Source organism: Hesperophylax consimilis, chromosome 24 (assembly GCF_061612785.1).
Source record: "Hesperophylax consimilis isolate HC1 chromosome 24, BYU_Hcon_1.0, whole genome shotgun sequence".
NCBI classification, from domain to species: domain Eukaryota; kingdom Metazoa; phylum Arthropoda; class Insecta; order Trichoptera; family Limnephilidae; genus Hesperophylax; species Hesperophylax consimilis.
This window is the reverse complement of record NC_142859.1, coordinates 6,949,944-6,971,977: the sequence shown is the minus strand read 5'-3', so window position 1 is coordinate 6,971,977 and position 22,034 is coordinate 6,949,944. Positions and strand designations below refer to the sequence as shown.

Here is a 22,034-nt window from a genome sequence, read left to right as displayed (position 1 = left end):
CCATGTTGTTGATTTTGTATGCTGCGGACAATAGTTATATAAATTTGATCGTACACAATACGCTCAAAGAGTTTACTAAATACTGTGAGTATTGAGATTGGGCGATAGTTTGCAATGTTACTTTTTGAACCAGTTTTATGGATGGGGATTATAATGGCTTCTTTGAATTTTGTAGGAAATATTCCTTTTTTTAAAGACATGTTAAATAAGTTAGTTAAAGGAAATGCAAGATTTTTGGCACATTTTGAGATAAAAAATGGCGAGATACCATCACTACCCGCACCCTTTGTAACATCCAATTCATTCAAGTATTTATTGACCAATGAGTTGCTTATTTGTACGTCCCCGATCGGGTTATTATTATTAACGCAGGTAGAATTATCTATATTACTGGGATCATCCGTGCCCTCATCGCTTACGTAAGTAGATTGGAAGTGTTTACAGAACAGTTGGCACACTTGATGAGCACCGGTGCCTGACTCGTCTTTTAGGTTCATGATTTGTGGTATGCCATTTGTCCTATTTTTGTTCTTAGCGTAATTCCAGAGACTTTTATTGTTAGTTGGAATACTAGACTCAACTGAATTTATATATTGGGTGTAACAATGTTTCTGTAAGTGTTTTTGTTGTATTCGTTTGATAGAGAACTCTATGTAATCAACTGGATTATTATTTGATTTCCATTTTTTGTGTAGTCTATGTTTCTCATTTATGATTTTGATTAGGGGAGGTGAGTACCAGTTGGGAAATTTTTTCTTTTTGATGAAACGTTTGGGGACAAACTGGTTAATGGTGTTATTTAAAATGTCATAAAAGGTATAAATTGCTTCGTCAACGTCAGCATTATCGTGAGTAAAAGACCAGTCTGTTTTAGACAGGTGTTGGTTTATTAAATCATAATCAGCTTTATCATACCGACAAATTTCTTTTGGTGGAGCATTGATAGTTGGAAGTGTGTCTAATTGTAGTATGATTTTGAGCGATGGATGGTGTAAATCCTCTTTGACAAGAGGGTTGTATGCTTGAGATACAAGGCATTCCTCATTACAGATAACTAAATCTAGTATACGTTTATTGGCATTTTTGATGGAATTGTATTGGTTCAGTTCAGAGTAATGGATTGTGTCAGTAAGTAAGGAAGTAATTGAATTTAAATTTTCAGGTGTTAAGTGTGAATTATTATCTTGTGGTTTCCATGTTATGGTGGGCATATTAAAGTCTCCAATTACGAAAATAATATCATCTGGGTTTTGATCTTTGACGTTAGCAAGCAAACAAAGGAATGAACTGAGAGCATTTTCATATCCATGTCCCTGTGGTAAGTATATACAAGAAACATGAATGGTACGTTTTGAAGTATAGTTAGACGGGGGAATAGTTACCCAAATGCATTCAGCATTACAGACCAAGTCTTCGCGAGGGTATGCGTTAAGATTGTTATGAGTTATGATCATGACTCCACCGCCTCGACGAGAATCTGATTGGGTATTAATGCTATTAATTGTAATGTTATTTGTCCTATCCCGTCTAAAAATACTGTAAAATTCAGTTGGTGCCAGTTCCGGATCTAAAATAGAATCAATAAGCCAAGACTCAGATATACCGAAAATGAAGCAATCGTCATTCAAAAGAATATTATTGTGAAAAATCTCAGTTTTAGTACGTAGTCCTCTACAGTTTTGGTATATAATATTTAACATTTTAATTTAGTTGAGTAATAGTTGGGTACAATTTGGTTATAATATATGAGTATAACTGAAGAGTAGTGTATTATGAATGACATGTACGATATTAAATTGATAGAATAATGTACAAAAGTGAGCATCAAGTACAGGAGGAGGGGGGATAGCGAGATAAAGATGGGTAAGGAGAGTGTAGGAGTGTATCTTCTATATTGGGTAGTATATACATTCCTTATTGTAAATATACAAAAATTAATATTGAAAACAGAACAGACTATTTTAGCAAAATTTATAAGATAACTAGGTATAAACGAAATGGGAAATAAAAATAAGAATAAGAATAAAAATAAACATAAAAATAGAGATAAAAATGAAAATAAAAATAATAACATTATTCAATGGTAAGTTAAAATTAAAAGAAAAATGCAGATCGTGCGAATGATCTTAAAATATGGTTATAAATAGAGGAAATAATATGAACAGCTTGCTTATAGCTTGTAAGTATATGAATAAAATAAAGTAGAGACCGTATCGACGGTATCAGGATTATTGTTAGTAGGCATTCTTGAAATATAGACAATGTCTATTAGTAGCATTATAGATAGATATGTACATGAAAGATATACAACGTTATAGTATTATTAACATGATATACAACGGTAAGTTAAAATTAAAAGAAAAATGCAGATCGTGTGAATGATCTTAAAATATGTTTATAAATACAGGAAATAATGTGAACAGCTTGATTATAGCTTGTAAATATACTAATAAAATAAAGTAGAGACCGTATCAATAGTATCAGGATTATTGTTAGTAGGCATTCTTGAAATATAGACAATATCTATTAGTAGCATTGTAGATAGATATGTACATGAGAGATATACAATGTTATAGTATTATTAACATGATATACATGGAAAACATAAGATAAACATGAATAATAAACAGTAATAATAGTATCACTGCATTTTGAGCATAGGTACATGAGATATAGGTATACAATGAGATAAAGGCACACAATATCGTCGAAATTGTAAATAAATGTCGTAAAGTACACACGCTGCCAGTAGCCTAATTGTAAGTAGGTATCGACAACTGTAAGATGCGCGGTATTGCGATAAATTGCCTGCACGAGTATTATAATACGGGCGTTTCTAAATGTGTATAATATTTTAGCAGGCTGAATTGAATAATAATAATTAATTAATTGTATGGCGAGCGGGTACTACATAGGTATTCATAAGATGTTGATAATACTACATAATATATGTCATTACATTTTATGCAGTTTGGTACACGTTTAATACATTATTAATTGAGTTTTTATATTTATGTTGGTTACATTGAAGATAGAATCAGAGAGAATGTTATTATACATATGTTGAACATATTCTTCTAAGACAAGAATTTTTATTTGAAATGGTTTTACAGTGTTTTTCTTTAAAAAGATTACTTGAGCGTGTGTGCCGTGTAGATACTTTTCAATTCTGTTTAATAAACTCCACATATTATGTTTCTGCTTATCATTCCTAGGTATTATTTATAAATAACCTGTTTTTATTACGTTTATTGTATTTTCTTGTAAGGTTATTAATAGTTTTTGTAATAATATTTGCAATATAAATATATTTAAAAATATATAGTTGTCTTCTCCTAAGCACAAGCATCTGATTTATCAGAAAAGTGATTGAAATATTATGTTGTAAATATTGTAACACTAAAGATGTTAAAAAATATAAATAAAAATATTTTTATTTTTAACATAATGATAGTAATAAGTTTAACTCATTAATTAAAATATTACAATTTGAGGTTGAAATAATTAAGTTAAATATAAAAACAGATATTATTATATTGAAAACGTAACAACGAAAGTGCTGCGTCGATGGTATTGTATCATCGTGACCGATCACGAGTAGATATTATTTTGTATACATAATAACGGCCGTGCTGCGTCCACGCATTACGTCGATAGTATTGCGTCCCCATGGCTGTTTGCGAATTTGTACATTTTTATGTATTGTTTGAGCCCTTGGTGAAGCAAAACGCTAGATTTGGCAACATTTAGCTCATTTACAACGATGCCACGTAGCACTCATAACTAAAAACGCGCCCTACGCGGGTGGACATTTTTGTAAGATAGTTTACAGTAGACGGTAAATTGATGTCCCGACCTAAAAAGGTCCGACCGCCCTCTGCAATGAAGCGAACTGGCGCGTTATAAAATGGTACATTTTTATTAAGGATATCGTTGTAAAAATGATGCACGCCTGCGCCCAGTAGGTACGTTTGTATACAAGATGCAAAAAGATATTCATTCAAACTTCTCACTATCAATAGACAGTTTGTTGTAATTTCTGGTGTGTTTCTGGATGCCAAAAAAATAAAACATTTATATATTCATATATTTTTTTATATACCGCACAAAAGTCTCAACCGCTCCCGTCTGGAATAGTGAGACTGTGGCATCCCCAATCTGAGTACTAGGGTGAAGGTATTGTGGAGGGGAAGAAAATGGAGAAATGTAGAAAAGTACCTGGCTATTTATATCTGGTCACCAAACACGACAAAAGCTTAGAAATAACGTTTAAATTCGGAATGGTGGTCTCACACCAAGGCGATACTGAGAGTATATTTCACTCTGGAACGTGTTGCAAACACACTTTATATTATGTTTAATGTATTTATTGTGAAATAACACAAACAAATAAAAATTTATTTACGCACGTCGGGTCCGCCTGTCAGATTACGTGTTTCGGATTGCGAGTCGAGAGTCTTACCTCTCAACCAAAGATGCTGTAATTAATTAATTAATTCACTATGAACATGAAAACTTCACTAGAAGAGTAAGAAATATTTTGTGTTGTTTATTTATTTGTTAATTTATTTATTACACCTAATAGACTTTTACATTCTAATTTAATAGTTGAGTATCGCAGTTATTATAAATTCTTCAAACTTAAAAAAATGAGAAAACAAAGTACAACGAAAAAAAAAATGTTTCAACAAAAGCGTATAATAAAATAAGATTGGTAAAAATTATAAGAAGTCTCACATAAGTAGATATTCAAAATAAAAAAAAGATTGCAAAAATTAAAGATGTCTATTTGTCTCGATATATAAAAGAATTAAAATAAACAATATTTATATTGATTATTTTTAAGGTGAAATATATCTCCCATATCAGAATAAGTCATGTAATCCTAAGGGGTTTTATAATATAAGGGGCATAAAAATGGCCTAAATGTACCTTTTGAAACTCTCAAAACAAATCCAAGAGTCTTAAGGGCCTTATATACGGAAGACGTAAAAATTAAATCGACCTTCAAAACGCCATCCAACAAACAAATAATATACACTCGGACGCTAGAATAAAATATTCAGTATGGACGTGAAACCTTTATTAGAATAGTCAGCAATATACGGAAGACGTAACAATTGAATTAGAGTGAACGGACGTGAAACCTATATTAAAAGGAACCTTCAATATACAAAAAATATACACCCGGACGTGAGTATGTACGTGACGCTAGAAATGTATGAAAGTGTAATAAACATCAAAACCTGCATTATTATGAATATTAAAAAAATATGATACTAGCAATTATTGTGAGTAAAACATAGTGCAATATTCACAAAAACAATCTAAAAAAAAGAACTAGAAGTGCTGGACGCCCAAAGACGGATTTACGCACGGACGCAATAAATGTTGTGGGACCTATATATATATATATATATATATATTTTTTTTTTTACTTTATTTATTTTCATTTCTTTACATATTGACAATGTAAATCACCCAATGACAAACTACTTTAAAGTAGTTTATTGGGACTTTTTGATTTTTGTATATTATTTTTGATATTTAATAAAAAAAAAAAAATAAAAAAAATAGACAGTAAATAATAACATAATATATATTACCAAATTGTATACACAAGAAATGAAAACCCACTAAGGCACTGCCTGAGTGTGGGTAATATAAAACCATTACTATATTTCAAGTACCTAAGTATAATATATATAAGTAGAAAAAGTTTTTTTTGTTTGTTTATAGTTATTATAAAAGTAAAGAGAAAACATTATGTACAATAGTTTATAAAGTTTCAGCAAGTGAGTTGTAGAAAGGATCAATAAATTTATATAAAAAGCGTTTCAATATCTGCGTCGTTCAGCCATAATTTTACCTCCTTAACATATTCTATGGTTTTATTTATCATTTGGGTTTGTAGTGGTAGAAGGTTAAATGTACGAGGACCAATGAAACTGCTATGTGTCTGCATTAATTTAGTATTTGTTTGGGGGGTATAAAATATATTATTTGTTCTTTTGCTCATTCTGTTTTCATTTACTTTGAAATTATTTTTGTTTTGTATTTATTCTCGCATAATATATTATGTATTTGACCGGTCAGTGGCTGAGTTGATATCGCGCTTGGGTCCCACCCAGGCGTAGTGTGTTTAATTCTTCGCCTGGCTAAGTCCTCCATCACAACACAAGCAACATTTTCTGTATTTATTCACTTATTTACATATACCTAATGTAATTTAACCCTTAATGCCCCTTGAGTACATCGTGCCAATGTAAGGGATGGGCTATAGAAAATGTCTCTCAAACTTCGCCACGGCGTGAGGAGCATGTATCCTTGTCACCAGCTCATTCTACATTGGAAACATTGGCAATTACATTTTTTATTTAGCAAATAAATAACAAAAATCAACCTGTAAAAAAACAAAGTTTTTTTACTATCTTTTTCCGACTTTATTTCCGGGTTAAATCTTACCCACAAGGAAAACTAAACCCTTCCACACACTTTTCCACAAATGATCATCTAGTCAATCCAAATTATGCAAGTGCATGATATAAAGATAATATATTATATTACATCTATTTTTATTAAGATGTATTCAAAATATTATTTTTATTTTTTGGTTTAACTGAGGATTGAAACCTTCCTTCCCAGGAACTGGAGTCAACCGCGCAAACAACTGTGCCAAATTTATTTTGTATATTAACTACTGCAATGCCATTCAATTTCACAGAAATGTGTATATGTCTGTGTGTGATTACTACCAAATGTTGATACAATCCATTGTTATCGACAATGATTTTCAGCTCAATTGGTTGGGCCAATTTCCACTTCCAAGATTAGCATTAATTCATTCACGAAAACAAAATCAAAGTTTAAATAGATGTATTAAAAATTTCATAAAAATAATAAATGTTAACAAAAAATTCACCAACTTCAGATATTTTCATATCAGAGGGTTCGGCTCGGTAGAACTTCTAACAGGGCCTATAAATCCTACTGATCCCTCAACATAAATGTTTAAAAAATCTTTCGTTATCCTACATGTATTCAAAATGACCGACTTTTGCATCTTTATATATAAATTTTTTGATAGATCTAATACGCCTAAATTTTTAATGAGAGAGCTAGGTATAATGCCAGTAGCCGAAATAACGAACGGTAATATTTTTATAGTCTGAGAATGCCAAATTCTTTTAATCTCATTTATTTAATTTTTTTTCCCATTTGATCTCTGGTGAGTTGACGTGTTGTTGTTCTTGTATTGTTTTGTATTTATTTTACCAATATAATGCACTTGCATAGTGTTGATTGACTAGATGATCATTTGTGGAAAAGTGAGTGGAAGGGTTTAGTTTTTCCTATGGGGAAGATTTAACCCGGACAAAAAAATCGGAAGCATAAAAATAAATTAAATAATACTGTAAGCTATAATAAAACGCTAAGTAAATGTTTATAATGAAATAAATTGTCTCCACGGTTTAAATGACAATTGATGACTTTCATAACATTATGTTGCACCGTTTGAATCCCAGCCGTTGGCTGTTGCAGTAGGAACAGCCTCCCAGCCTCCAGCTCGCGGGCGTCGAGTAGGTCCAGTCAATACCTTCCTCGCTGACCGCAGCACCTGGAGTAGCTTCCCTGTTGGCCATCAGAGGCGCGAGCAGCACCTCTGGCTATATTTAAATACACAGCTAAAAATACAAATTTCTTTATTTTTTTCAATGGTTAATTAAAACTTCTCATGAAACTATGCATAAAATAATTAACGCACCTAAAGGGTTAAATAAATATCACTTATTTGTAACTAGTTCAGATTGTAACTCTTAGGACGGTTTGTTTCATTCTCAAGTTATGTGAAAGATTTTTTCAAGTTCTGTGTTTATTTCAGTTCTGTCAAGCAACTAGCCTATAATGATATAATTAACACTTGTATAGGACTTTAACAGAACCCGAAAATGAATGTTGAAATTAGACGAATTGTTCAAATTCTTCGAAACAACCCATCCTTAGTGCGGGTTGTTTTACAGAATTTGAACAATTCATCAAATTTCAAAGTTGATTTTCAAGTTATGTTATTATATCATTGTTGGCCAGTTGTTTAAAAAAACTGAAATAATAACAGAACTTGAAAATCACCTTAGAAATTTAGTTCAAATTATGTAAAACAACCGGTCCTTAGTTATCTCCCTGGTCAGAGACCACTACTCCAAATCGAAATTTAATTGTATTTAGTGATGAGATCAGAATAGCCAGGTACTTCCCAACCTCTTCTCTCATCTCTTTCCCCCTCCTTCCGTCAGCTTCACAACATATTCCAAATCGGGGATGTCATGGTCCCTCTGGCTCCGGTTGGGACTTTTGTGCAGTAATAACATAACCTTTTTATATATTGTTGATGTTGTCGATAACCCACACCAGTCCGGTAAAAGAGTGAAAAAAAGGTTTGAGTTCTTAAATTTTTTTTTTGTTATTTTCTACAGTTAAAAAGAAATGTAAAAGATAGATTCAGCACAAAAACAATGTTTTCACAGTATAAAAATTTATTTGCATTTCTTGTTTGTTCCTTACAGTAATAATTTATCAACCAACTTAAAACAAAATTATAGTAAAATTCGTCATTACACTTTAATGTAACATAAATCGTTAGGATCTCCATATTTTACTAGTCAAACAAAGAAATTGTAGAAAGAATCTTTTTGGTTAATTTAACTATAATTATAACTATTTGTTTATTGTTTAAGTAGCTTAATTACTAAGAACTTATATAGATATAAAATAAACAAACTATTTGTTATTCTTCTGCCCGCAGTCAATAAATAGAAACATCATTGGAAAGAAAATAAATTTTAATATCTTGATATTGTGGCAATTGAAAATAAAAATAGACTAAATAGCATTACTTACATTATTCTTTCCGTAGTACTAGTGATGCAATCGCGGACCAATTTAACATTAACATCAAATACAGTGATTTGACAATAAATGAATCCTACAGACTCTTACTCATAGAAAATAAAATCTGCTTACGAATAAGTAGTCCTTTTTATAATGGCGCGTGAATTGCTCGCTGTGCAATAACCATAACTGCAAATCCCAAATCGGGAAAAAAAAAGTTGGGCTTATTTCCAAAATCGAATATTTTGTTACAGTATTTAGTTTGACGCTTTTACAAATATTTTATAATTTACACATCGCAGTAAACGAGCATGTGAGAGATAAGTCAATGCCTGACAGTCCGGTTAGAAATAGACATTCAGGCCTTGCACAGAAAATTCCTACAGTAGACTGCGCTGCAAACCGTTACCTTACTTTAGTGAACTCTACTTTTCTGCAAAGTGTCAGGTTATTTCGATGTGCGCTTGCTGGCGGTCAATATACAAATGATGTGGTAATTTATTTAAAATACGCCAAAAAGATTGTCACGTGGTTTGCCTCCAACTCATCGATATGACACTAAGATTTTGGTATGTCTAACTCTTCAGACGTCAATAGGTGTCACTGTGTTAAGCAGACTCTCATAAAAAACAATTCTAATTATGTATTACACTTCTTAAATAAATTATTTACACATTTTATAAAATACAGAGTTAGATGTCAATCTTTACAATGCTGGTCTTTTAAAACCAATCTATCCCATCATGCGGCATGTTTTGACACATATGTTTAGGTGAAACTTCATGGGTCACATATACGCGATAGACGCGCAGAGAAGGTTAAAATGCAATAGCATCTACCCAGGTGATGTATATATTTGGTAAATGTGATCGGTGGAGAGTTAGAGATTGCCTTTGTTGATTGGTACTGACATATCCAGGAAGTTGTCTATGAAGTCATCCATCTCAGTGCTGTCCCACATATTTAGAGAGGTATCTCCCATTGTCTGAAAATCAAATATACAATATACATTATAACTAGGGGTACGTAAATTTCATCTCCCATTGTCTGAAAATCAAATATACAACATACATTATAACTAGGGGTACGTAAATTTCGCAAATAAAAAAATCGTGATTTCGCATTTAAAAAAACTCAAAATAGAAAATTTCGCAAAAAAAAAATTCAGTGTTAAAAACTCAATTAAAGGCCAGCATTGTTGTAATTTCTACATTTTCATCTTTCATTGTTTGCCTGCGATCAGTAACGACAATGTTGTAGATACTAAAGTACCTCTCGGCATCAACACTATTGACAGGGCAATTGAATAGCTGCTTTTGCAAATCCAGGGTAGCAAGATTTTGATGTAACTAAAACTTGCATTACATCCACAGGAGCTTCTTGGCCGACCAATCGAAGTAATTGTCTGTGAAAATGAGAGTACCCGTCAATTAGTTCTTCTTGTGGTACACTTTTGAAAAACGGAATTTTTGCGAAGCTTTCCACTATGGAATTGACAGAAGAAGAGGGCACATTTGCTGCTTCCGATAATAATCTGCCAATGTGCTTGTACGATGTGTTGCATGTGTACCAACAATTTCTCTTTTGAGCTGCTCTCTTCAACATCATGCTGTGATCGATAGAATTTTCGGTTGATAAAATATTCATTGTTTTTTCGCCAAAAGAGCCTTCACATTGAGAGGACTTCAAATATTCTAATTTACTCCACAAAATGTGTGCAAATGAATAGTTTGAACCTTCTAAATATTGTCAATTAGTTTTATAATTTTCGGACAGAATTCTGATACGAATGTAAGTTGAACTTGAATTTTACTGGTTAGGATGTCATTTTCAAAACATTCTTTGAGGTAAATAGTGCTAGAATTGTCGTCTTCGTATTCATTAAGAAAATCGATAATTTGCTGCATATACTCATTCAAATAAATCACAGATTTAAACCAAGAATTCCACCTGGTTACAACAGGCGTAGTTTTGGAGTTAATTGTGGAGCACGCTGTCGTAGAAAGTTTAAATAGGAACTTTTCATTTTTCTAGAATGCAAAAAGGCTGACTTTGTCTTGGCCACAATAGAGTTCAGTTCCTTAAATTCTTTTATAAAAATGTCACCCACAAAATTCACTTTGTGCGCCCAGCATTGAAAGTGCAGTGCATGGTCACCCAGTAGTAGTTTTAGCAAGTTGAAACATGCACCCATGTACCTTGCAGAGTCAGACACTAAACCATATACTTGAGAGTATTGAATTTCGTATTCTTTCAAAGTATCAATTATTGCTTGAGAACAAGTCGAAGCATTGGCAGTGTCTAAAAAATTTACACTTGCTAAGAAACAAGACTGCTGTGGTTCTGAAGAGACAGTTTTAAGTAAAACTGCAAAGACACATCTGCCTTGTTTGTCAGAAATTTCGTCGGCCACTACAACTACAGGCTGATCCTTAAGTTTTTGTGTCACTTCATCTTTCTCCGAAACACCGCACTGTGGTACGTACTTACGTCTCGAATTCGAATTTCAAAACACGATGCTGCAATCTGCACTACTTCTTAGCTAAGCAGCAAACCTGAACTCGAATTTTAAGGCGAAATCGCTCGCGCCTATCAAAACACGATGCTGCAATCTGCACTACTTCTTAGCTAAGCAGCAAACCTGAAGTCGAATTTTAAGGCGCGATTGACTTGCGCCTACCAAAACACGATGCTGCAATCTGCACTACTTCTTAGCTAAGCAGCAAACCTGAACTCGAATTTAAAGGCGAAATTGCTCGCGCCTACCAAAACACGATGCTGCAATCTGCACTACTTCTTAGCTAAGCAGCAAACCTGAACTCGAATTTTAAGGCGAAATCGCTCGCGCCTACCAAAACACGATGCTGCAATCTGCACTACTTCTTAGCTAAGCAGCAAACCTGAACTCGAATTTTAAGGCGAAATCGCTCGCGCCTATCAAAACACGATGCTGCAATCTGCACTACTTCTTAGCTAAGCAGCAAACCTGAAGTCGAATTTTAAGGCGCGATTGACTTGCGCCTACCAAAACACGATGCTGCAATCTGCACTACTTCTTAGCTAAGCAGCAAACCTGAACTCGAATTTAAAGGCGAAATTGCTCGCGCCTACCAAAACACGATGCTGCAATCTGCACTACTTCTTAGCTAAGCAGCAAACCTGAACTCGAATTTTAAGGCGAAATCGCTCGCGCCTACCAAAACACGATGCTGCAATCTGCACTACTTCTTAGCTAAGCAGCAAACCTGAACTCGAATTTTAAGGCGAAATCGCTCGCGCCTATCAAAACATGATGCTGCAATCTGCACTACTTCTTAGCTAAGCAGCAAACCTGAAGTCGAATTTTAAGGCGCGATTGACTTGCGCCTACCAAAACACGATGCTGCAATCTGCACTACTTCTTAGCTAAGCAGCAAACCTGAACTCGAATTTTAAGGCGAAATCGCTCGCGCCTACCAAAACACGATGCTGCAATCTGCACTACTTCCTAGCTAAGCAGCAAACCTGAAGTCGAATTTTAAGGCACGATTGACTTGCGCCTACCAAAACACGATGCTGCAATCTGCACTACTTCTTAGCTAAGCAGCAAACCTGAACTCGAATTTAAAGGCGAAATTGCTCGCGCCTACCAAAACACGATGCTGCAATCTGCACTACTTCTTAGCTAAGCAGCAAACCTGAACTCGAATTTTAAGGCGAAATCGCTCGCGCCTACCAAAACACGATGCTGCAATCTGCACTACTTCTTAGCTAAGCAGCAAACCTGAACTCGAATTTTAAGGCGAAATCGCTCGCGCCTATCAAAACACGATGCTGCAATCTGCACTACTTCTTAGCTAAGCAGCAAACCTGAAGTCGAATTTTAAGGCGCGATTGACTTGCGCCTACCAAAACACGATGCTGCAATCTGCACTACTTCTTAGCTAAGCAGCAAACCTGAAGTCGAATTTTAAGGCGCGATTGACTTGCGCCTACCAAAACACGATGCTGCAATCTGCACTACTTCTTAGCTAAGCAGCAAACCTGAAGTCGAATTTAAAGGCGCGATTGACTTGCGCCTACCAAAACACGATGCTGCAATCTGCACTACTTCTTAGCTAAGCAGCAAACCTGAAGTCAAATTTTAAGGCGCGATTGACTTGCGCCTACCAAAACACGATGCTGCAATCTGCACTACTTCTTAGCTAAGCAGCAAACCTGAAGTCGAATTTAAAGGCGCGATTGACTTGCGCCTACCAAAACACGATGCTGCAATCTGCACTACTTCTTAGCTAAGCAGCAAACCTGAAGTCAAATTTTAAGGCGCGATTGACTTGCGCCTACCAAAACACGATGCTGCAATCTGCACTACTTCTTAGCTAAGCAGCAAACCTGAACTCGAATTTAAAGGCGAAGTTGCTCGTGCCTACCAAAACACGATGCTGCAATCTGCACTACTTCTTAGCTAAGCAGCAAACCTGAAGTCGAATTTAAAGGCGCGATTGACTTGCGCCTACCAAAACACGATGCTGCAATCTGCACTACTTCTTAGCTAAGCAGCAAACCTGAACTCGAATTTAAAGGCGAAATTGCTCGCGCCTACCAAAACACGATGCTGCAATCTGCACTACTTCTTAGCTAAGCAGCAAACCTGAACTCGAATTTTAAGGCGAAATCGCTCGCGCCTACCAAAACACGATGCTGCAATCTGCACTACTTCTTAGCTAAGCAGCAAACCTGAAGTCGAATTTTAAGGCGCGATTGACTTGCGCCTACCAAAACACGATGCTGCAATCTGCACTACTTCTTAGCTAAGCAGCAAACCTGAACTCGAATTTAAAGGCGAAATTGCTCGCGCCTACCAAAACACGATGCTGCAATCTGCACTACTTCTTAGCTAAGCAGCAAACCTGAACTCGAATTTTAAGGCGAAATCGTTCGCGCCTACCAAAACACGATGCTGCAATCTGCACTACTTCTTAGCTAAGCAGCAAACCTGAACTCGAATTTTAAGGCGAAATCGCTCGCGCCTATCAAAACACGATGCTGCAATCTGCACTACTTCTTAGCTAAGCAGCAAACCTGAAGTCGAATTTAAAGGCGAAATTGCTCGCGCCTACCAAAACACGATGCTGCAATCTGCACTACTTCTTAGCTAAGCAGCAAACCTGAACTCGAATTTTAAGGCGAAATCGCTCGCGCCTATCAAAACACGATGCTGCAATCTGCACTACTTCTTAGCTAAGCAGCAAACCTGAAGTCGAATTTTAAGGCGCGATTGACTTGCGCCTACCAAAACACGATGCTGCAATCTGCACTACTTCTTAGCTAAGCAGCAAACCTGAAGTCGAATTTTAAGGCGCGATTGACTTGCGCCTACCAAAACACGATGCTGCAATCTGCACTACTTCTTAGCTAAGCAGCAAACCTGAAGTCGAATTTTAAGGCGCGATTGACTTGCGCCTACCAAAACACGATGCTGCAATCTGCACTACTTCTTAGCTAAGCAGCAAACCTGAACTCGAATTTAAAGGCGAAATTGCTCGCGCCTACCAAAACACGATGCTGCAATCTGCACTACTTCTTAGCTAAGCAGCAAACCTGAACTCGAATTTAAAGGCGAAATTGCTCGCGCCTACCAAAACACGATGCTGCAATCTGCACTTCTTCTTAGCTAAGCAGCAAACCTGAAGTCGAATTTTAGGGCGCGATTGACTTGCGCCTACCAAAACACGATGCTGCAATCTGCACTACTTCTTAGCTAAGCAGCAAACCTGAACTCGAATTTAAAGGCGAAATTGCTCGCGCCTACCAAAACACGATGCTGCAATCTGCACTACTTCTTAGCTAAGCAGCAAACCTGAACTCGAATTTTAAGGCGAAATCGCTCGCGCCTACCAAAACACGATGCTGCAATCTGCACTACTTCTTAGCTAAGCAGCAAACCTGAAGTCGAATTTTAAGGCGCGATTGACTTGCGCCTACCAAAACACGATGCTGCAATCTGCACTACTTCTTAGCTAAGCAGCAAACCTGAACTCGAATTTAAAGGCGAAATTGCTCGCGCCTACCAAAACACGATGCTGCAATCTGCACTACTTCTTAGCTAAGCAGCAAACCTGAACTCGAATTTTAAGGCGAAATCGCTCGCGCCTACCAAAACACGATGCTGCAATCTGCACTACTTCTTAGCTAAGCAGCAAACCTGAACTCGAATTTTAAGGCGAAATCGCTCGCGCCTATCAAAACACGATGCTGCAATCTGCACTACTTCTTAGCTAAGCAGCAAACCTGAAGTCGAATTTTAAGGCGCGATTGACTTGCGCCTACCAAAACACGATGCTGCAATCTGCACTACTTCTTAGCTAAGCAGCAAACCTGAAGTCGAATTTTAAGGCGCGATTGACTTGCGCCTACCAAAACACGATGCTGCAATCTGCACTACTTCTTAGCTAAGCAGCAAACCTGAAGTCGAATTTTAAGGCGCGATTGACTTGCGCCTACCAAAACACGATGCTGCAATCTGCACTACTTCTTAGCTAAGCAGCAAACCTGAAGTCGAATTTTAAGGCGCGATTGACTTGCGCCTACCAAAACACGATGCTGCAATCTGCACTACTTCTTAGCTAAGCAGCAAACCTGAAGTCGAATTTTAAGGCGCGATTGACTTGCGCCTACCAAAACACGATGCTGCAATCTGCACTACTTCTTAGCTAAGCAGCAAACCTGAAGTCGAATTTTAAGGCGCGATTGACTTGCGCCTACCAAAACACGATGCTGCAATCTGCACTACTTCTTAGCTAAGCAGCAAACCTGAAGTCGAATTTTAAGGCGCGATTGACTTGCGCCTACCAAAACACGATGCTGCAATCTGCACTACTTCTTAGCTAAGCAGCAAACCTGAACTCGAATTTAAAGGCGCGATTGACTCGATTTCGCCTATTTCGCCTACCAAAACACTATCCCGCAATACGCTCGCTCCTCATCTACGCAACAACTCGTGCCATCTCTTTCTGTTTTGAACAGAGTTGTAATAATTGTTAGCGCGTCTGATCAACATTTGAAAGCACGTAACGTAAAAAGGTGCGAAAGTATTTAATTTTCAAATTTCGCTTTTATCGCAAATAAAATGCAGATTTCGCTTTTATCGCATCTATTTCGTAAAAACGAAATTTACATACCCCTAATTATAATTATTAAGGTAACTAAGGAAAAATCAAAATATTTTAGCAAATATAAAAAACACAAGAACCAGGCTGACTGTGACGCATTTTCTGTGCTTCGTAAACGACACAAAGACTTATGTCGGAAAAGCAAATCCTGTTTTTTGAGTAATATCGAAAACAATATATCCTCAAACCCTAAAAACTTCTGGAGCCACGTCAAATCTTCTAACGCATCCCAAGGTGTCCCAAAATGCATGTATTTTGGAGAGCTGAAAGCCAATAATGGAACGGAAATTGCAAATTTATTTTCAAAATATTTCAGTTCAGTTTTCAGTAAACCCTCCGATCCACTTACCCTTTATCCAACTGACGTCAGGAACCATACATCCAATATAAACAATATTGAGGTGACACGAGAAATTGTCTTAAAATACCTTAAGGAAATTGATACTCGCAAAGGTGCCGGTCCTAACGAAATACCTTCAATCTTTATCAAACAATGTGCACACAATCTATCCTTACCCCTTTCTTTAATTTTCAATCGTTCCCTAACCGATTGCACTGTCCCTGTTATATGGAAATCTGCTTATGTGTATCCTATCTTCAAAAATGGTAAAAAAAAACAGACGTTCAAAACTACAGGCCAATCTCCAAACTTTGTATATTTAACAAAATTTTTGAAAAAATAGTCTATGACCAACTATATTCTACTCTTAAGCCCAGCCTGAATACGACCCAACACGGTTTCATTAGTGGTAAATCTACAACCACGAATCTTTTAACCTTCACAGAGTACCTGCAGGATAATTTGGATAACAGAATACAAGTGGACACTGTCTATACCGACTATAGTAAGGCGTTTGACAAGGTCGATCACTCAACCTTGTTGAACAAGCTTTAAAAGATTGGTATTCACGGCAATCTTTATCGTTGGCTCTCTTCTTATATCTCCAACCGTAGTCAAACAGTAGTTGTTGCTGGATTTAAATCCGACTCTGTTGCTGTTACATCGGGAGTTCCTCAAGGCAGCCTGTTAGGACCATTACTATTTAATATATATATCAATGATATTGGTCACTGCTTTTTATACTCGCAGACCATCCTATTTGCAGATGAAATGAAAATCTTCTCACCTATCAAGCTGCAAAAGGATTTACAACGTTTAAACGCGTATGTTAATGCCCATTGTCTGGAATTAAATATATCCAAATGCTTCATCGTACGCTTTACTAGAAACAAAAACATATTTATACACGAATACTCAATTAATCATCAACCTCTATCTACCAAATCAGAAATTAAGGACCTTGGGGTTATACTTGATAGTAAACTGAATTTCAATAAAAATATTAACCACGTAGTCACTAACTCATCTTCTATGCTGGGTTTCATAATCCGTTCCTGTAAACAATTCAAAGATATTACTACTTTCAAAACACTGTATTTCTCATACGTTCGTAGTATCCTTGAATACGCATCACAAGTGTGGAACCCAGGCTATGCAACACATAAAAATAGAATGGAAAGTGTTCAAAATAGATTTTGAAGGTACCTTAATTTCCGCTCTTTTCGATCTCATATTAGTAATGAAGACTCTGCAAAGTTCTTCAATATACAGACGTTAACTTTCCGAAGAAATAAAGCAGATTCGGTACTGTTATTTAAAATTACACACTATTTAATCGATAGTCCTGATCTTCTTCAACGCCTATTATTCCATGTTCCCAATCGCAACTTCAGACAGTCGCTTACTTTTAATCTCCCTCGTTGTAAGACCAATTCCAAACAAAACTCATTTATCTACAGATCTACACATTCATTTAACTTAAATTATTACCATATTGACATTTTTAACTCGACTTTACGCGACATAAAAAAAAAACTCAATAATCAACAAAACTCAAACTAGAAGTTCAATTCCTATATATTCCCGTCCTTTGCCTCTTAATCCTTATCCTATATTTCCCCCTCCTCCACCCCACCCTCCTTTATTTTAATATTTTCTAACTAAACAAGAAATTAATTTAAGAGAACATCTCTATGACATTTGTACCGGACGGTGTGTACCGTTCCCGGCGGCCGTCATTTCGTAATGGTCGAAGCGGCGAGCGTAAGCGCGGTATTAGAACTTACGTGGGGCTTCGATACCTCGAGTCCCGCTCGCCCCCGCATCGCTTCCCCTCACCGCAAGCGCCCGGCCGGCCCAGGCGACCGCCCGGGACCAATCAACGCGCCCCTAAGCAACGCTGTACGGGGAAATAGTTTGAATTGACTATGTATTGAAATATTTAGACTAAGTTTGAGAGAGTTCGGCCGTAGATATTACAAAATAAAAGACATTGATAAAACAGCCGGACTCTCCTTAACATAACTAGATAATAAGAATTTGTGTAAAATTAAATATAAGAAAATTAATTACGATTTCCCCTGAATATGTTGGGCCGGGGACCCCCACACTGAATGAATTATGTACAACTGATTAATAAATAAAAATGCTAGAGAGAAGTGGTTAGGATCGATTAAAAGAGCATAAAGAGTAGAGTAGTTCTAAAGGTTGTGACCTCCGCTAATTAAATCTTAGCGGACGTCATAGCCCGCGGATCATCAACAACCCGCGAATGAAGCCAGCGCGTCGACCCCGCCCTCCCCAAAGTCGGGAGAGGGGGATTGCACAATAAATACGGCGCGCCAGCCTTCAGCTCGCGCTCTCTGCCTTGGACCGCCACCAGCTACTCTACTCTGCTCTTCCTGACTGCTCTCTCTGGATCTCAACTTGGATACTTCTTTGACTTGGCTCCCCCCTGGATTTCTGCCCCTGCCTGCTTCCTCCCGCACCGAGGATAAAGCAGATTCCGGCCCCGAACTGAGCAAGGATAAAGAAGATTCCTGTACAGACCGGAGCAAGGATAAAAGCAGATTCCTGTAACGACCGGAGCAAGGATAAAAGTAGATTCCTTTACCGACCCGAGCAAGGGTAAAGCAGATTTCTACCCGGACCTAGCGGCTACTACGGACTGACCGGCCCCCTATCTTACAGTCTATGTAAAAGACCTAGCTGGTCGATTACAACATTGTATACCTTACCACTATTCATCAGTGGAAAGTTCATGATTGGCATAATTAACTATATTATTATTGTATCATTGTATAATTAAAGATTTGCTGTCAACTTTTCCTAAAATGTATAAATAAATAAATAAATAACTGTTTGACTATATAATAACGTCACCGGAAGCCACTGAATAAAAAAATCTTAGAAGTGTGATTCACTCCGAGTTGAAAGCAAGCTGATATATCGACTCCTACGCTTTGGACAGAACCATCAAATTGATTATCTGTTCAGAAAAGAAACGTGTGGTTTCAGACAAGTGATAAAGTAAGGTTGGGGTAGGTTAGTTTCCATTACTTTAGGTGTGTAGTTGCCTTGTTCCTTTTTTCACTTTTCATGTTCTGTTTTGTGATGGAACAGTATGCAGTATGCTACTTACGTTTCTGGGCAGGTGTCTAGGGCATGCTGTGCAGCGCAGGCGCGAGGAGTGGCACTCGCACTTGGCGCGAGCGCAGGGGCGGGAGGTGCGCGACACGCGACTGGCGAGCACGGTGGCAGCGCGCCGACCCCCGCCCACCTCTGTCACGCGCAGCTTGCTTCCCGCGAATATTGTGCCTGGAATCAAGGGGTGCGTTAATATCATCAGTATTATCATTAATATAATACTAATTTCGGTGATCTGTGCGTTGCGATAGTCCTGCATGAAATCTGGTTCAATGAACTCAAATTTAAATGTCTTTTCAAAATTTGAACTCATGTGAAAAATTCAGACGAGCGATGTACGAAGTACCTACCTATAATGAAATATTTAAACTTTCAAAATAGCAACTGATATTTTGTCAAGAAATTTTTAAGAAGGCCTGATAAAAGTGAACCGCAATAATTTTCAATAACATATTTATTTTTATACCGTTAGTCTCCATGGCGAGAGAGGCACAGAATCCAAGCTGGACCTTGGGCAGCCTCACTTGCTGCCTCAGTTCCGCATCTCCCACCATCTCCCTCGTGTCCTTCACTGTATAGGCCAATGTGTTGTCAATACCTGGAAGGAGGAGAGACTTATAAGGCAATGGTAGTGTTAAGACACTTTTGGTTAAGTACTTTCTTCAATGTTGAAATGGCAGTAAAAAGTCATGAATGAGGAATCTATCAGAGACACATTGTTGTTAGTGCATCAGTCTATTGTACTTGAGAAGGAAAAGAGCCATCTGTAAGACCACAGTAGTGATGGAGTAATGACCTAAAGCAATGATACTCAACCTTTTTCTTCTGCGGGCCACATTCACATGTTTGTAAAGCTACGCGGGCCGCAACACTATACTGGTCAGTGTTGCCAACGGATCTTGGCCTAATGTCGCCGTTTTTCAAACATTAAGTAGCCTAATGTAGCCGAATTTCAGTTATTATTCGAAATCCATGGGGGGGGGGGGAATTGTTAGAGAATTTCAGTAAATATAATTCCCCACAAAAAAATTCAAAATGAGTGCTCCCCACAAAATATTGAAAAAAATTCCGCACAGCCAAAAACATCATATGTGATTCCCCACAACAATTTTTCGAAATCCATGGGGGGAGGGGGGTAACTACAGAATTCCATTTCAAAAAATTCCTCACAATTTTCCGGTTTCCAACGTCAAAATGGAATGTCATAAATTGGTCAAAATTAACCGACAACTTCAGACGGCATTAGTGTATTTTTGTTCAAGAGGTTTTTGTTATGTTTTGTTTTTTTTTTAAAATTATTATTTGTGATTTGGCTGATTTAAATAACTTGTCTCTGAAGTAGCCTAATAGGCGACCATGGGCGACCAGTCGCCTTTTAGACTTTTTCGTCGCCGAATCTCGTTCTGAGTAGCCTAAATGGCGATAAATCGCCTTCGTTGGCAACACTGATTTTTGGCTACTGTGACGCATTTAACTTTGGAGCTGTCAAAAATTTATGTGCTGCCACGAGCAAAATTATTTGCGCGCATATTTGTCTGTCAAATCTTTGTTTTTTGGAGATAGATCTAGCGTGTGCAGTAGCAACACTCTTATACCAGATCTGATGTTGACACGACAACGACTATCCTCTTCGGGTTTCAATGTCTGTACGTCAAAGTCGCAATTAATCTCAAATTAACCTGATATAGAATGCCAGATTTTGTAAACCATGTTCCTGATATTAAATGTATTGAGGGCCGCACAAAATAGCTTGGTGGGCCGCAGATTGAGTATGACTGACCTAAAGAGATGCGAAAGAAAAATAGGACATATTTCTGAAATTTATATTTGAGATGAATATTAAGGGTTAGAAGCAAGGAAGTGAATAGCTATTTGTCAAGATGGATTTATTCTGACTTTCAAATGGCATAATTTTAAAAGGAACTTGAGAGGAAAAGAGGATTTGAAACTTACCATAAAGCGTTTTGGCCACCCTCTTCTTGGTCATGGTAAATTCACTGTTCATGACGATGTGAAGCGTTACTGATGAGTCCATAAGGACCTGGTGTACCACTGAATAGTCCAACTGAAATAATAACCATTCGGATTAATAAATTACCTAAGATTATGACTATTATCACAATAAATCACAAACCCATACATTTACATCGACTGGTCATTTTTTTTTTTTTTAAAGGACTGAGACGGTTTACACATAGTTCCCGTGAGCACTTAGCCCATAAGCCCATTGTGCTATCTCCCATTTTACCTAAATCCTTTAACGACAACCCAGTCCCTTTAGTAAAGTTCACCAGGGTTGTCATTGGGTATGTGGCTATGTCTTCTGGTTCTACTGTATGTCTCCCCAGATATCTGAGCCTAGTTCCCACAAGGGCAGGACATTGGCACCATAGGTGAATTGGAATCTCTTCATCCTCTTCACATTTTCTGCATCTATTGGTGTTTTACACTCCCAATATCTGCATGTGTCTCCTGAAATGGCAGTGTACCGTTAGTAGTCCTACCAG

The 22,034-nt window shown here is 37.0% G+C and overlaps 1 protein-coding gene across 1 annotated transcript in view; it reads right to left on the bottom strand.

Annotated features, from left to right (window-relative positions):
- Positions 1–8,538: 8,538 nt before the first annotated feature.
- LOC149411842 (uncharacterized) overlaps positions 8,539–22,034 on the bottom strand; it is an 86,228-nt gene continuing 72,732 nt past the window's right edge. Inside the window, exons 67-70 of the mRNA XM_089646474.1 lie at positions 21,481–21,592; positions 19,994–20,125; positions 19,523–19,698; positions 8,539–9,874 (exon numbers count right to left, since the gene is read on the bottom strand). Coding sequence (XP_089502600.1) covers positions 9,770–9,874; positions 19,523–19,698; positions 19,994–20,125; positions 21,481–21,592 — 525 coding nt within the window. The 3' untranslated portion in view covers positions 8,539–9,769. The remainder of the gene's footprint in view (positions 9,875–19,522; positions 19,699–19,993; positions 20,126–21,480; positions 21,593–22,034) is intronic.